Source organism: Somniosus microcephalus, chromosome 4 (genome assembly GCF_052327205.1).
Source record: "Somniosus microcephalus isolate GS21.2 chromosome 4, FLI_Smic_1.0, whole genome shotgun sequence".
Lineage (NCBI taxonomy): Eukaryota > Metazoa > Chordata > Chondrichthyes > Squaliformes > Somniosidae > Somniosus > Somniosus microcephalus.
In genome coordinates, this window is record NC_140990.1 from 306113538 (window position 1) to 306129417 (window position 15880).

A 15880-nucleotide genomic window follows, 5' to 3' on the forward strand; every position below is an offset into this window, starting at 1 on the left:
TTGACTTAGCGGGGGTCTGGGGCTCGACTGCCGCCACCAGTTGTGGGAAAGCCGGATATCGGCTGACTCCTACACTAAGCTGGCCCGTAAATCAGGTCGGGGGGTGTGGGGGGGGGGGGAAAAGACTATCGGACGGGCCGTTGCAGCTATCGGACGGGCCGCTGTATTGTTGGGTTCACTCTCCCGGTACCTCCTTCACACTGCCCGGCTCAGCCTGCAATCTCCTACCCAGGAGGGAACTCTGTGACCCTCTGCCCTGCTCACAGGGAAAGGCAGAGCTCCCGGACCACTCCTGTCATGTTTGGCGCCACTCGGGTCATGTCGTGCGCACGACTTACGCTCCACAAAAAAACTTTTGTTTTTTTTTGGAGGTTTTCGGAAGTGCGGATAAAGGATAGTCTACCTGTACTTGGTTTCATTACCTGTGTGGATGGACTGCACAATTCCATTTTCTTATATGCTGCTGGATTTCTCTATTATTTTGTGTACTTATTATACAAAACAGTAAATGTCTTTTTCAAGGCAGCAACACTGCTTGAAAGTTTTTATTTAAGACTTTATTTTAATAAATTGTGGGAAATTTACTGAACTTGATCATAAGAGACAGCGTCACTGAGCACTTGGACAAGTATCAGCTAATCAAGAGTCACTGAGCACTTGGGCAAGTATCAGCTAATCAAGAGAGTCAGTATTTATGACATGTCTGACTAATCTAGATGAATTTATTGAAGAGGTCACTAGCGTGGTGGATAGGAAGTGTCTATAGATTAAAAACAGAAAATGCTGGAAATACTCAGCCGGTCAGGCCGCATTAGTGGAGAGAGAAACACAGTTAATGTTTCAGGTTGGTGACCTTTTATCAGTGTCTATGGATGTCGTTTATATGGACTTCCAGAAGGCACTTGATAAGACTGCACACAAAAGATTACTAGTAAAAGTGAGAGCGCATGGAACTGGAGGGAACTTGGTGACATGGATTGATAATTGGTTAGGAAGTAGGAGAGAGAGTAGGGATAAAGAGAATGTTCTCGGATTGGCAGGATCTGACAAGTGATATCCCGCAAGGATCTGTACTGAGGACTCGGCTTTTCATCATATATATTAAGTTAAATGAAGGGATAAAGTTATACATCCATGTTTGCAGACGGCATTAAATTAGGAGGCACAGTAAGGTGTGTAGATGGGAGCAGGAAGATACAAAGGAACATCGACAGACTAAGTGACTGGGCAAAACTATGGCATATAGAGGTCAATGTGGAGAAGTGCAACGTCATCCACTTTGGATCAGAGAAAAAAAAAGAAGAAAAAAAAGAAAAATAAATAAATAAATAAATAAATAAAAATCGGACTATTTTCTTAAACGGTGAGAGACGAGGAGCCAAGGGATTTGGGTGTCCAGGTGCACAAACATATCACGAGAAGCTAGTGCACATGTACAAAAAGTAATCGAAAAGGCCAATGGAGTGCCGGCCTTTATCTCAAGCAGGTTGGTATTGACAAGTGAAGCTTCAGTTGTAGTTTTGGTCAGAGCCCATCTGGAGTAGTGTTCACTTTTGACCACCTAGCCTCAGGAAAGATATATTGGCCTTGAAGGAGCTACAGTACCAGATTCACTCGACTGATACATACGATCATACATACAATGATACAGCACAGGAGGCCATTTGGCCCATGGTGCCTGTTCTGGCTCTTTGGTAGAGCTATCCAATTAATCCCACTCTCCTGCTCTTTCGCCATAGCCCTGTAAATATTTTCTCCAAGTATTTATCCAATTCCCTTTTGAAAGTTACTATTGGATCTGCTTCCACCGCCCTTTCAGGCAGCGCATTCCAGATCACAACAACTCGCTGTGTAAAAAAAAAAAAAAATGTTTCCTCATGTCTCCTCTGGTTCTTTTGGCAATCACCTTCAATCTGTGTCAAACAAAATTTGACAGAGACAAATAAGGAGATATTAGGACAGGTGACTAAAAACTTGGTCAAAGAGGTAGGTTTTAAGGAGCGTCTTAAAAAGGAGGATAGAGTGAGAGAGAGGCTGGAGAGGTTTAGGGCAGGAATTCCAGAGCTTAGGGCCTCGGCAGCTGAAGACATGGCTGCAGTTTGTTAATGATACCAGGGCTAGGAGTGTTAAATTATGACAGGTTGCATAAACGTGGCTTCTATTCCCTTAAGTATAGAAGATTGAGGAGTGATGTAATCAAGGTGTTTAAAAGTAATAAAAGGATTTGACAGGGTAGATAAAGAGAAACTATTTCTCCTGGTGGCGGAAATCAGATTAAGGGGGCATAATCTTAAAATTAGAGTCATGCCATTCAGGAGTGAAATCAGGAAGCACTTCTTCACACAAAGGGTAGTAGAAATCGGGAACTCTACCAAAAAGGTTGTGGATGCTGGGACAATTGGAGCTTTCAAGACGGAGTTCGATAAATTTTTGTTGGCTATCAAGGGATATGGAATTGAGGTACAGATCAGCCATGATCTAATTGAATGGTGGAACAGGCTTGAGGGGCTGAATATCCTGCTCCTGCTTCTATGTTCTTATGCAAGCCAACACATGAAGAATGGCCAGTTGAGCCAAGTATTGGAAGGTGGCAGCGACTTTAATATTGAGTCAACTCCTAAAAGAGAAAAGAGAAAGTTGCTGGGAAAAAAAAAACTAGAAAGAGTGAAGCACCTTAGGGCATTTTTTTCTATATAAATGAAAACTGTTGTTCCCTTCTGCGACAAGATACAGTTTGCAATGTACTGTAGTTTATTCTGTAAAATGTGGTACTGTATACAACATGTCTAAATGGAGACTTGGCTGTGGGAACCAGTATAAAAATATTCCAAACCTTTCAACAAAAGACAAGATACTTTCTTTTGCCATTTTTATCCAAATGTTCCACATACTAGTTCCTAACAAATTGCAGGTATACAAATACTGCATAAACCACTCCTGAAATGATTGCTAGAGAGAGTAAACAAAAAGCAGTCCTGGGTGATTTATCCTCCAGCTTGGTCTTCCAAATATTCCTTCTTTCCCCACCCCCCAATGGCACGACTGAAACCATGACCATGGAATCACAGGCAATAATAACATAAGAAATAAGAGCAGGATTGGCCATTCACCACCTCAAGCTTGCTCAGTCATTCAATAAGATCATGGTTAATCTGATCTTGGCCTCAACTCCACTTTTCTGCCCGTTCCCCATAACCCTGTAGTTCAAAAATCTGTCTATCTCAGCCTTGAATATGTTCACTGACTCAGCCTCCACAGTTCTCTGGGGAAGAGAATTCCAAAGATTCACGACCCTCAGAGAAGAAATTCCTCCTCATCTCCGTTTTAAATGGGCGACCCCTTATTCTGAAACTATGCCCCCTAGTTCTAGATTCCCCCATGAGGGGAAACATCCTCTCAGCATCTACCCTGTCAAGCCCCCTCAGAATCTTGTATGTTTCAATAAGATCTCCTCTCATTCTTCTAAACTCCAATGACTATCGGCCCAACCTGCTCAACCTTTCACAGAATCACAGAAACCCCACAGTGCAGATAGAGGCCATTTCGGCCCACCGAGCCTGCACCGACACATATCCCACCCGATCCCCATAACCCCTACACCAACACATATCCCACCCTATCCCCGTAACCCCATGTATTTAATCCCCCTAACACTAAGGGTCAATTTATCATAGCCAATCAACCTAACCCGCACATCTTTGGACTGTGGGAGGAAACCGGAGCACCCGGAGGAAACCCACGCAAACACGGGGAGAATGTGCAAACTCCACACAGACAGTCACCCGAGGCCGGATTCGAACCCGGGTCCCTGGCGCTGTGACCTTCCATCCCAGAAATCAACTTAGTGAACCTTCTCTGAACTGCCTCCAATGCAAGTATATCCCTCCTTAAATAAGGAGACCAAAACGGTATGCAGTACTCCAGGTGTGGTCTCACCAACGTCTTGTACAGTTGTAGCAAGACTTCCCTACTTTTATACTCCCTCCCCCTTGCAATAAATGCCAACATTCCATTTGCCTTTCTAATTACTTACTGTACCTACATGCTAACTTTTTGTGTTTCATGTACGAGGACACCCAGATCCCTCTGTACCGCAGCATTCTGCAGGCTCTCTGTTTAAATAATATTTTGCTTTTCTATTCTTCCTACCAAAGTGGATAACCTCACATTTTCCCACATTATACTCCATCTGCCAAATTTTTGCCCACTCACTGAACCTGTCTAAATCCCTTCGCAGACTGTGTCCTCCTCACAACTTGCTAACCCACCTATCTTTGTATCGTCAGCAAATTTGGCTACAGTACACTCGGTCCCTTCATCCAAGTCATTAATGTAGATTGTAAATAGTTGAGGCCCCAGCACTGATCCCTGTGCACCCCACTAGTTACAGTTTGCAAACCTGAAAATTACCCATTTATCCCGACTCTCTGTTTTCTGTTAGTTAGCCAATCCTCTATCCATGTTAATATATTACCCCCAACCCCATGAGCTCTTATCTTGCGCAGTAACCTTTTATGTGGCACCTCATCAAATGCCGTTTGGAAATCCAAATACACGACATCTACTGATTCCCCTTTATCCACCCTGCTTGTTACATCCTCAAAGAACTCTGGTAAATTTGTCGAACACGATTTCCCTTTCATAAAACCATGTTGACTCTGCTTGATTGTATTATGATTTTCTAAATGTTCTGCTACTACTTCCTTAATAATGGATTCCAGCATTTTCCCAATGACAGATGTTAGGAAACTTTCGGTCAGTTAGCCTGCTTTCTGTCTCCCTCCTTTCCTGAATAGGGGCGTTATATTTGTGGTTTTCCAATCCTTTCCAGAGTCTTGGGAATTTTGGAAGATTACAACCAATGCATCCACTATCTCTGCAGCCACTTCTTTTAAGAGCCTAGGATGCAGGCCATCAGGTCCAGGGGACTGGTCAGCCTTTAGTCCCATTAGTTTGCCTAGTACTTCGTCTCGAGTGATTGTTTTGCATTCCTCCCTCCCTTTTGGCCCTTGATTTTCCACTATTATTGGGATGCTTTTAGTGTCTTCTACCCTGAAGACAGATACAAAATATTTGTTCAAAGTCTCTGCCATTTCCTGGTTTCCCCATTATTAATTCCCCAGTCTCATCCTCCAAGGGACCAACGTTTACTTTAGCTACTCTCTTCCTTTTTACATACTTGTAGAAGCTCTTGTTGTCTGTTTAGATTTCTTGCTAGTTTACTTGTTAAAAATAATAGAGGGAGAAAATATATTATTAGTCATCCTTTGCAAGTTTCTAAAAATTTCCCAATCTTCTGGCAGCACGGTGGCATAGTGGTTAGCACTGTTGCCTCACAGCGCCAGGGACCCGGGTTCAAATCCGGCCTCGGGTGACTGTCTGTGTGGAGTTTGCACATTCTCCCCGTGTTTGCGTGGGTTTCCTCCGGGTGCTCCGGTTTCCTCCCACAGTCCAAAAATGTGCAGGTTAGGTTGATTGGCCATGATAAAAAAAATTGGCCCTTAGTGTTAGGGGGGATTAAATACGTGGGGTTACGGGGATAGGGCTTGGGTGGGATGGCTGTCAGTGTAGGGACCGGGTGCTAGGGTTTGGATGATCAGCCATGATCTCGAATGGCGAAGCAGGCTCGAAGGGCCGAATGGCCTACTCCTGCTCCTATCTTCTATGTTTCTATCACTAATCTTCATAACATTTTATGCCTTTTCTTTCACCCTCCTTAACTTCCTTAGTTAGCCATGGATGGTTCATCCTTCTTTCTCACTGGAATATATCTTTGTTGAGAGTTGTAAAATAACTCCTTAAAGTGTCTGTCACTGCTTATCTACTGTCTTACCTTTTAATCTATTTTCCCAGTCCATTTTAGCCAATTCTGTCTTCATAAACTTAAATAAAGGCAATTACAAGGGTAAGACCCAAGTTTCTCACCCTCAAACTGAATGTGAAATTCTAACATGCTATGATCACTCTTCCGTGGAGGATCCTTTACAATGAGATCATTAATTAATCTTGTCTCATTACATATTACCAGACCTAAAATAGCTTGTTCCCTGGTTGATTCCACAACATATTGTTCTAAGAAACTGTCCTGAATACACTCTATGAACTCATCCTTAGGCCAATTTGCCAATTTGATTTGTCCAATCTATAAGAAGATTAAAATCGCCCACGATTATTGCAGTACCTTTCTTACAAGCCCCCATTATATTTTGATTTATACAATTCAATTCAATTCAAATGCTTTATTGGCATGAAAGTTTACAGAGAACCATATTGCCAAAGCTTACATAGCAAAAAGGTACATTTTCAAACATTCTGTAGGTGTCAATCGATTTGACATTTGTTGGGTACATACAATATTACTTTTAAACAATATTAATTTTAAACAGTCTTTGTACTTCATTTGGTACGTTCAATATTAATTTTAAACAGTCTTAATTTTAAACAGTCCTCAGGTTGTGACATGTTGTTACATATTTGGCCCCAAGGTATGGTCTGTCTCCTTCTCCCAGGACTAATCTCAATTTTGACAGGTCAACCAATTCCTTGAAATCTGGGGTTGTTTGGCTTAGCTTGTTGAATAATATGTTTCTTGATGTGTTGAATTTTTCGCATTTTAGGAGGAAATGCATTTCTGTTTCAACCTCGCCGGCCAGACATTGATCGCATATTCTATTCTCTCGAGGCTGCCAGGATTTCTTGTATCTGCCTTTTTCAATTTCCAGTTGGTGGTCGCTTAGTCTGTACCTGGTGAGGGTCTGTCTGTTTTGTGTCTCTGATGGTCGTGAGGTAGTCTGCCAGTTTATATTCTCTTTTTAGGGCCCGGTAACATTCTAATCTGCTTTGGCTTTCGGTTATTTTGTTCCAATGTTCCAGGTAGGTTTCTTTGCATTGTTTAATGATTTGGTTCACTCGGATTGGTGTTTGGACGGCTGTGTTGGTCTGGGGCTGGTCAGGGTCCGGCTGAGTACTTATTTTCAGTAGCAGCTGACTCAGGGGACTCTTTTCTGGGTTTAGCTCTTGGGTCTGAAAGGCTTTGAAATGAAGGGTGTCTGGGGAGCTAGATTTGAGGTGATTTAGGAAGTTTAGTGCTCGTTTTTGGATGTTTATTATCAGTGGGTATCTGCCTAGTTCGGCTCTGCATGCATTTGTTGGCGTTTTTCTTTGGATGCGAAGGATGCTTCGGCAGAATTCTGCATGTAGGGCTTCTATTGTGTGTTTTTCCCATTTAGTGTAGCTTTGGTGATTTAGCGGGCCCCATACTTCACTACCGTACAGTGCAATGGGCAGGATTATGCTGTCAAATATTTTGAGCCAGATTTTGATTGGGATTTGGATGTTGTAGAATTTTCTTTTTATTGCATATAGGGCTCTTCGGGCTTTTTCTTTTAGTGCATTCACTGCTATGCTGAAGCTCCCTGATGCTGTAATAGTTAGACCAAGGTAGGTGTAGCTCATAGTGTGTCCTATAGTGGTATCACTGAGGGTAAACTGGTATTTGTTTTCCTGACATCTGGGCCTTTTTTGAAAAATCATGATGTTGTTTTTTTTTAGATTTACTGTTAGAGCCCAATTTTGGCAGTATTTGTCGAGTAGGTCTAGTTGTTGCTGTAATCCCTGTTCTGTGGGAGACAGCAGAACCAGGTCGTCCGCATAGAACAGGGATTTATACTCTGTCCTACAGTGTAACTACTGTTAGGGGGCCTATAGGTTACTCCTACCAGTGACTCCTTTCCCTTATTATTTCTTATCTCCACCCAAACTGATTCTACATCTTGATCTTCTGAGCCAAGATCATTTCTCACTACTGTACTGATCTCATCCTTAATTAACAGAACTACCCCACCTCCTTTTCCTATCTGCCTATCCTTCTGAAATGTCAAATACCCCTATTCAGTTCCCAGCCTTGGTCACCTTGCAACCATGTCTCTGTAATGGCTATCAGATCATACCCATTTATTTCTATTTGTGCCGTCAATTCATCTATCTTGTTACGAATGCTGTGTGCATTCAGATAAAGAGCCTTCAATTTTGTCTTTTTACCATTTACCCCTACTCTGACCCGATTTGCTGGTGCACTTTTAAGTTTGTACGCTCTGTCTCTTCCTGCCACACTCTGGTTATCATTACCCCTATTGCTACTTTGCACTATTGCCTTGTCCTTTCTCTTTAACTTTCTAAGTTTCCCCTCAGATGAACCCTCCCCACCGCCCTCCACTATTTAGTTTAAAGCCCTATCTACATCCCTAGTCATTTGATTCGCCAGGACACTGGTCCCAGCACAGTTCAAGTGAAGACCGTCCCAACGGAACAGCTCACTCTTTCCCCAGTACTGGTGCCAGTGCCCCATGAATCGAAATCTATTTCTCCCACGCCAATCCTTGAGCCACACATTCAACTCTCTGATCTGATTGACCCTATGCCAATTTTCTCATGGCTCAGATAGTACTACCTTTGTGGTTCTGCTTTTTAATTTAGCCCCGAGCTGCTCATACGACCGCAGCAGAACCTCTTTCTTAGTCCTACCTATGTCGTTGGTACCTACGTGGACCACGACAACTGGATCCTTCCCCTCTCACTCCAAGTTCCTCTCCAGCACCGAGATGTCCTTAACCCTGGCACCGGGCAGGCAACACAGCCTTCGAGACTCATGCACTTGGCTGCAAGAACAGTATCTAGCCCCCTAACTATACTGTCCCTTACCACTACTACATTCCTTTTTACTCCCCCAACTTGAATGGCGCCCCGTACCACAGTGCTGTGGTCAGCTTGCTCGTCCTCCTGCTGCAGTCCCTGCTCTCGTTCACACAGGCTGCAAGAACCTCGTACCTGTTGGACAAGTGCAAGGGCTGAGGCTCCTCCAATACTAACTTCTGGATCCTCATACCTGCCTCACTCAGTCACACCCTCCTGTCCCTGACCACAGACCAAATCTGAAGTGTTTAACCCAAGTGGTGTGACTCCCTCCTGGAACAAAGCATCCAGGTAACTTTCTCCCTCCCTGATGTATCGCAGTGTCTGAAGCTCAGACTCCAGCTCACCAACTCTGAGCTGAAGTTCCTTGAGCTGCAGATATGGTTGCTGTGGATCACACTAGGGTCCACCAGCTCCCACATGCTACAGCTGCAATACATCACCTGCCCTGCCATCTCTATTGCATTTTATTTAGCTAATTAGGTTTTAAGTTTTGAAATACTCAAATGTTTATTAATAGTTTTTTAATCTAGGTAATAACCTTGTTTAATTTATTTAGTTATATGCTTTAGGTCTTTACTGTAACTTAGCCCACAGTCCTAAATTAACCCTAGTTGTGTATGTATGCACAGGAAACTTTTGATTAACCGGCCCCTAAATAACCGGAACGCTCTATCCACCGGCAAAATTCAGGAGTCGGTTCAGGTAACTTTTTTTTACTTTTATTACTTTTTTTACTCCATTTGTTGCTGTGCAAGGGTGTAGCTGAAGCTCTGAGCTCCGTATCTTTTACTATAGTGTTCGGTTATCCGGAATTGTTGATGAACCGGCACCACGTCGGTCCCGTCCGTGCCGGATACCAGAAAGTTTCCTGTATGTGTATCTTATGCATCAAGCAGCACATCTTGCCCGCACCTCACCAAATTCCAGAGTTTGGTACTCTGTAGAAGCAGTACTTCGTAGAAATGGACTCCGTGCTACTTGCCTTAACTGCTGTCATTAGAGCCCAAATCTGCTACACTGCCGAAGTATTTGTCACCCAGAGACAAGATGACGTACCTAACCACGTCTATGTACACCCAAAGGGAGAACGCTCTCAACAAGAAGCTGTTTCTTACCAACCAGAGAGAGAGGGAGGGAGAAAAATCACACTTCATCAAATCTGACACACATCAGCCTCATGTGACAATTATGCCATAGACCATACAAAGCAAAAATCCTAACAGTTTTGCTCTTAGGGTACAGGGACTCTAAAAAGGGACAGTAAATCTCTGCAAAGAGAGACCAATGTATTAATAAAAAGCCTGCCAGTGCTGTAAATCTAAAATAAGAACAGAAAATGCAAGAAATATACGGCACGTCAGAGGCAAAAGACAAGTTAACATTCAAGAAGAACATGTGTTTTTCAATTCAGAGGAAGTGTTCTGTTTTTAGTTTAGTTAACTTATTAGTGTGTGTTAGTGCAGCACCCTGCAATGCTGCTGATTCAGGCGAGTATCACTTACTTGTACTGAGCTTCTACTCCAAGTGGTTTACCAGGGAGATGGTGGCAGAATCGTGCTCTCAATATCATGTGAGCCTGTCAATTCAATGAGAAACAAGGTAAAATCATGCTGTGTATAACAAGCATTGCATAAACTTAAGATTTTCTCAGAAGCAAAAACGAATTTTTCTTTAATTTGTACTTAAGTCATTTAGTTGCAAGTTGTCACCGGTGCTTATTGGGAAGCGGAAAGCTTTAAATCAAAAAGGTCCTCATTTCTGGATTGGATAACAAGAATATTAGAAGCAAAAAGATTTCTAGCTGAAAAATACTGTTGGCAAAAAAAAAAGGCTTAAACAGGGCAGAAAAACACATTTTTTGGGCAAGAGCAGAAAGAGAAACCCACGAGTGCTGGGAATTTCTAAATTAAGAACAGTCTTGCCAAACATTTTATTAAGTCCAGATAGCATTCAAGACATTTCTCAACTTGAGTTGCAAAAGGGATGGAGATCAATGTAACTAATCACAGAATTTGTAAATTGTTTCTTGCAAATTTCTGGGTATTTAGTAACACTACTAACCTTGTCATTACAAAAAAAAAAATGCAGATGCCTGGACAGTCAAATTCATCACAAAAAAATCTGAGAAAGCAGAATGGAGAATAAAGAAAGAAAAACACCATGACAGAGAGACTGCAGAGAACAGACCTGAAAATAAACCAATACATGCAGAAGAGGAAGAAGCAGAGAATTATGTGGCAACCCGTGCAGGAAGACGAGTATCAGCAGGCAAGAGTTGTCATGTGTGCACAAGACACTTAAAGCCACTAATCACAGGTCACCAATGGGAAACCCATATTCATAATTACTAATGCTGGTTTTCAAAATCAGCTCAAAGTTAACATAGGTTTCAAAATAGTAATTTCTTAATTCAACTTTTAAAAATATATAAGTTCTGTCAATGTCCTAAAATAATCAGCACAAGGTCAATAACCTTTCAGCTTTCTCAACTTGAACAAAATGATGAAAGGCTTCCCTCTCTAGAGGGCTAGAATATAAAGGGGAGGAAATGTTGCTACAGCTACTGAAAGGCCCGGTTAGATCACATCCGGAGTATTGTACACAGTTCTGAGCACTGCACCTTAGAAAGGATACATTCGCTTTGGAAGGAGTGCAGCGCAGATTCACCAGAATGTTACCAGGGCTCCAAGAGTTAAATTAAGAGGAGAGATTACATAAACTAGGCTTATATTCCCTGGAATAGAGAAGGTTAAGGGGTGACTTGATTGAGGTTTTTAGGATTTTGAAAAGGAATGGATAGCATAGATAGAGAGAAACTTTAAAATCAGAGCCAGGCTGCATTCAGGAGAGAAGTTAGAAAAGACTTCTTCAGACAAAGGGTGGAACTGTCTCACAAAAAGCAGTAGACGCTAGCTCAATTAATCATTTTAAATCTGAGCCAATAGATTTTTGCTAGCCAAGGGTATTAAGGAATATGGAGCTAGGATACAGATCAGCCATGATCTCATTGAAAGGCGGAACGGCCTACTCCTGTCCCCATGTTCCCATCAGCTTCAAGGGTTGAACCAAGAATTACTTCAGTCAACTTAATTAATTTCCCAGCAAGTATGGATTCACAGCACAAAATTGTAAATCTGAACAACTGGCACTGGCACTCTCAGAGAAGCCACAAGGGCAGCTGGTGTGGGAAATTGAAAAGCTCATACTGGGGTGGTAGGGCTCTAGATGTTTTCATTAAGACACATTGGGACAGAGGAGAGTACTTCATCTGACCTGTATGAATACCTAACCTAGGAGTGCTTGATACTGATACTCACTGCCAAGAGTGAGTGTCTCATGGCCCAGCAATGATATATCTGTCCTCAATAAACACATATTTACCCCAAAAAAAAGTTCAGGGAAATTCCAGCGATAACTAATGCAATAAATGGATCACAACAATGGCAATTCCACACGTTGGCAAAGAAAAGCTCTTCAGATAAAAAGGACATTAGTTTTCAAACATCCTCAGGACAAGTGTTAAAGATATCAGGATTCCTACTAATCTTGCTTTGGGACTAGCTGACAGCTGCACAGGAAGTCACTCTGCCCTCCTCAGTGTCCCATGCTCACCCCAGTACTGAGCGGCTTCAACTGGCAGTTTTCCAAATCAGATGGATTAACACTGAGGGGATCTCATTGAAACTTATAAAATTCTAACAGGACTAGACAGACTAGATGCAGGAAGGATGTTCCCGATGGCGGGGGAGTGTAGAACCTGGGGTCACAGTCTAAGGATAAGGGGTAAGCCATTTAGGACAGAGATGAGGAGGAATTTCTTCACCCAGAGTGGTGAACCTGTGGAATTCTCCTATCACAGAAGGCAGTGGAGGCCAATTCATTAAATATATTCAAGAAGGAGTTGGATATATTTCTTAAGGCTAAAGGGATCAAGGGATATGGGGAGAAGGCAGGGACAGGGTACTGAATTTGGATGATCAGCCATGATCTCATTGAATGGCGGAGCAGGCTCGAGGGGCCTACTCCTGCTCCTATCTTCTATGTTTCTATGTTTCTATTCTCTGCTCAGATGAAGCTCCACTCGAGCATACTCAACTGTGAAGCCCTGGTCTAACCTACTTTGCAAACCCCTTTCCCTACCCCAACTTCCTAACATAAAAAAAAGTTAGAGCTTTAGTTATCCTGTCTCACACCAGATGAAGCGTTGAAGCAGTATCACCAGGCTTGGTTAATGCAAGAGGCTCTAAATCTGTACTTTCCTATAAAACGTCTCCAACATTCCATTGACCAGTCTTATCCCATGAGCTGTGCAGTCCATAATATTGGTTTGTTGCTAGCAATGTCTAACAAATGCTGTGACAGCTAGGAGCTGTACTTAAAGTATTGTAAAATCTAAATGTTCAATTCAAAACTTGACAAAGGTTTTTGTGGGTGTAAATTATGCACAAATGCTCAATTTGCATATCAATATTTGTTTCGTTTAGAGGTTACTGTCATTGCGAGTGATAGGGGGGAAAAGAATGGGTCCCTTTCTTTCTTCGATAAAGCCCTAACAATCCATTACCCATTCACAAACAGAAAAAAACTGGCTAGGTTTAATTTTGTAGAATGCAAAGGCTGAAGGACTGTAAATACAGGTATAAAGTTAAAGCATTTACTTATTTACATAGTGAGAGGAAAGTTAAATGTGTGTGCTATCTGAGCATGGGATGAATACGCTTGCATAGATTGTCACTGATCATCACACTCAAACACTGAATTGTTGAACTCGAAGCACAGTTGATATTACAAAATACATAGGCTGGGATAAAGTTTTACAGCAGACTTTCTATAGCATGGATGATTCTGAACAGGATGGCAAGAAAGAAAATGTTCAGGACTAACTGATAGGAAAGGCAAGGGAACCAGAAGTTGTAACCAAGAGGCAATCAGGATGAGAGCCCAATGAGGCAGAAAGTAGCCAAATCTTTTTCCAGTCTGGAATGGGAGATGTTGGTTGAGAAGCAGTCTCTAGAGGGATGTCTATCGGACCGAAAGTAGGAACAAAATGGATGTTTTTAGGAATTGGCAGGATATGGGTTGTCATGTGCCCCAGGCATCATAGCTGAAATAACAGAAAACGCTAGAAAAACTCAGCAGGTCAGGCAGCATCCGTGGAGAGAGAAACAGAGTTAACGTTTCAGGTTGAAGACCTTTCATCAGAACTGGAAAAAATGAAATCTCCATGGATGCTGCCTGGCCTGCTGAGTTTTTCCAGCGTTTTCTGTTGTTATTTCAGATTTCCAGCATCCACAGTATTTTGCTATTGCATCATAACTGAAACTTTGTTATTCTTAAATATATAAAATGAATGAATTTGATACAGGCACAATATTTGCTGATTATACAAATTAAGGAGCATGGCAAACTGTGAAGAATAATGCTGCAGGATATAGACAGTTGAGCAGAATGGGCAGACAGGTGGCAGATGCAGTCCATTGCCAAGAACTGTGAAGTGGTACATTTTAAGGAAATAGAAACAACTGTACAAAGAAATATACCCTAAATGGCATGAGTAAGAGCACTCTAGGAGTGCAGAGTCATAGATCATTAGAAGGTGGAAATGCAGATAGAAAAAGAACATGAAAAAGGGAAATGTGATTCTGGGTTTTATGTAGGGGTATTAAATACAAAAGCAAGAAAGTGATTTGGAATTGGGTCATAGTTGGACGATTGCATATAGTTCTAGGCATTCCATTATAGGAAGGATTTTAAGTCATTAGAAAAGATCGAGTGAAGATGGTCACTAATACCAGAAATGAGAGCTGAAAGAAAAAACCCACGAATTATTTTGAGCATTTTGTTTGCTGAACAGAGAAGATGGGGGGAGAGAAAGAGGATATCTAATAGCAGTTTGCAAAAATTGAGGGACATTTTAAGGTAAATAGTTAAAGATTGTTATTGACAAAAATTGGTAACAAGGGGGCATAGAATCAGGATTATCACTAGCAGAATGTGGGGGATGTGGGGGGGGGGGGGGTGTTGGAGAAGGAAAGTTTCACAGAAGGTTATTAAAATATGAAATGCTATACCACAAATGTTATAACAAGAGGAATTGGATGAGGAAGAATACAAGAGGGAAAGAGCAAGAATATTGGGTTTGAGTTGATAGCTCCAGTTGAAGAGCCAGCACAGAACAGATGGGTCATAAAAGCATTGAAGTTTGCAGCTATGTCCCCAAAGCCTTGATCTTCCCCTGCTTTAAATATTCATCCAATTTTCCCTTAAAAAGTTACAACAGCCTCTTTCTGTGCTGTAATATCTATGACTTTTTTTATGGCCAGCAAAGCCAAGGTACAAGTACAGGAAACTCTTTTTTATCCGGCACCGGCGTGGTGCCGGTTTATCAAAAAGTCCAGATTACCGAGAGCTATAGTTAAAAGGTACGAGAGCGGAGAGCTCCGTACACAGCAACAAACCCAGGCTTCCCTGTTGCTTAGCAACAGGTGCAGGAACAATGGCCACAAGATCCCAGCGTCCCTGTTGCTTAGCAACAGCTGCAGCCACACCGGATTGCACAGCCACAGATTGAGGAACGGCCAGTAATATGAAGTAAAACTTACCTGAACCTACTCCTGCATTTTGCCGGTTAACCGAGATTTCCGGTTATTTAGGTGCCAGTAAATCGAGAGTTTCCTGTACTGGCACAATGTTCACTTTTTGTAACTAGCCACAAATGCAGCTTGCAAACATACAACCAACTCCAGTATCAAAGCAGTATTTATATATCAATGAATGTCACATAATTATTATATATATGTGCAACAGGGTACGGTAGCATTGTGGTTATGTTACTGGACGAATAATCCAGAGGCCTGGACTAATGATCCGGAGACACGGCAGCTGGGGAATTTAAAATTCAGTTAATTAAATAAATCTGGAATAAAAAGCTAGCTTCCGTAATGGAGATAATTATACGTGGAAACTATCGGATTGTCGTAAAAACCCATCTGGGAAGGAAATCTGCCATCCTTACCTGGTCTGGCCTATATGTGACTCCAGACCCACAGCAATGTGGTTGACCCTTAACTGCTCTCTGAAATGGCAGCTCACGACCACCGCCTTTTCAAATGCAATTTGAGCCAACATGTAGAAAGTCCTACAAGAGAGGGGACAGTACTGGACCTAATTCTGGGGAATGTAGCCG

At 42.1% G+C, this 15880-nt stretch overlaps 1 protein-coding gene across 7 annotated transcripts in view; it reads right to left on the reverse strand.

The window, feature by feature from the left end:
* orc4 (origin recognition complex, subunit 4) overlaps positions 1-15880 on the reverse strand; it is a 127344-nt gene that overhangs the window by 94866 nt on the left and 16598 nt on the right. For 4 of the 7 annotated variants that reach the window (XM_085986678.1, XM_085986672.1, XM_085986676.1 and 1 more), the window contains one exon: positions 10197-10270. In XM_085986678.1, coding sequence (XP_085842804.1) covers positions 10197-10270 — 74 coding nt within the window. Of the gene's footprint in view, positions 1-10196; positions 10271-10376; positions 10706-10755; positions 10816-15880 lie in introns of those variants that run through there. The other 3 variants (XM_085986673.1, XM_085986675.1, XM_085986677.1) reach the window with 3 other exon arrangements.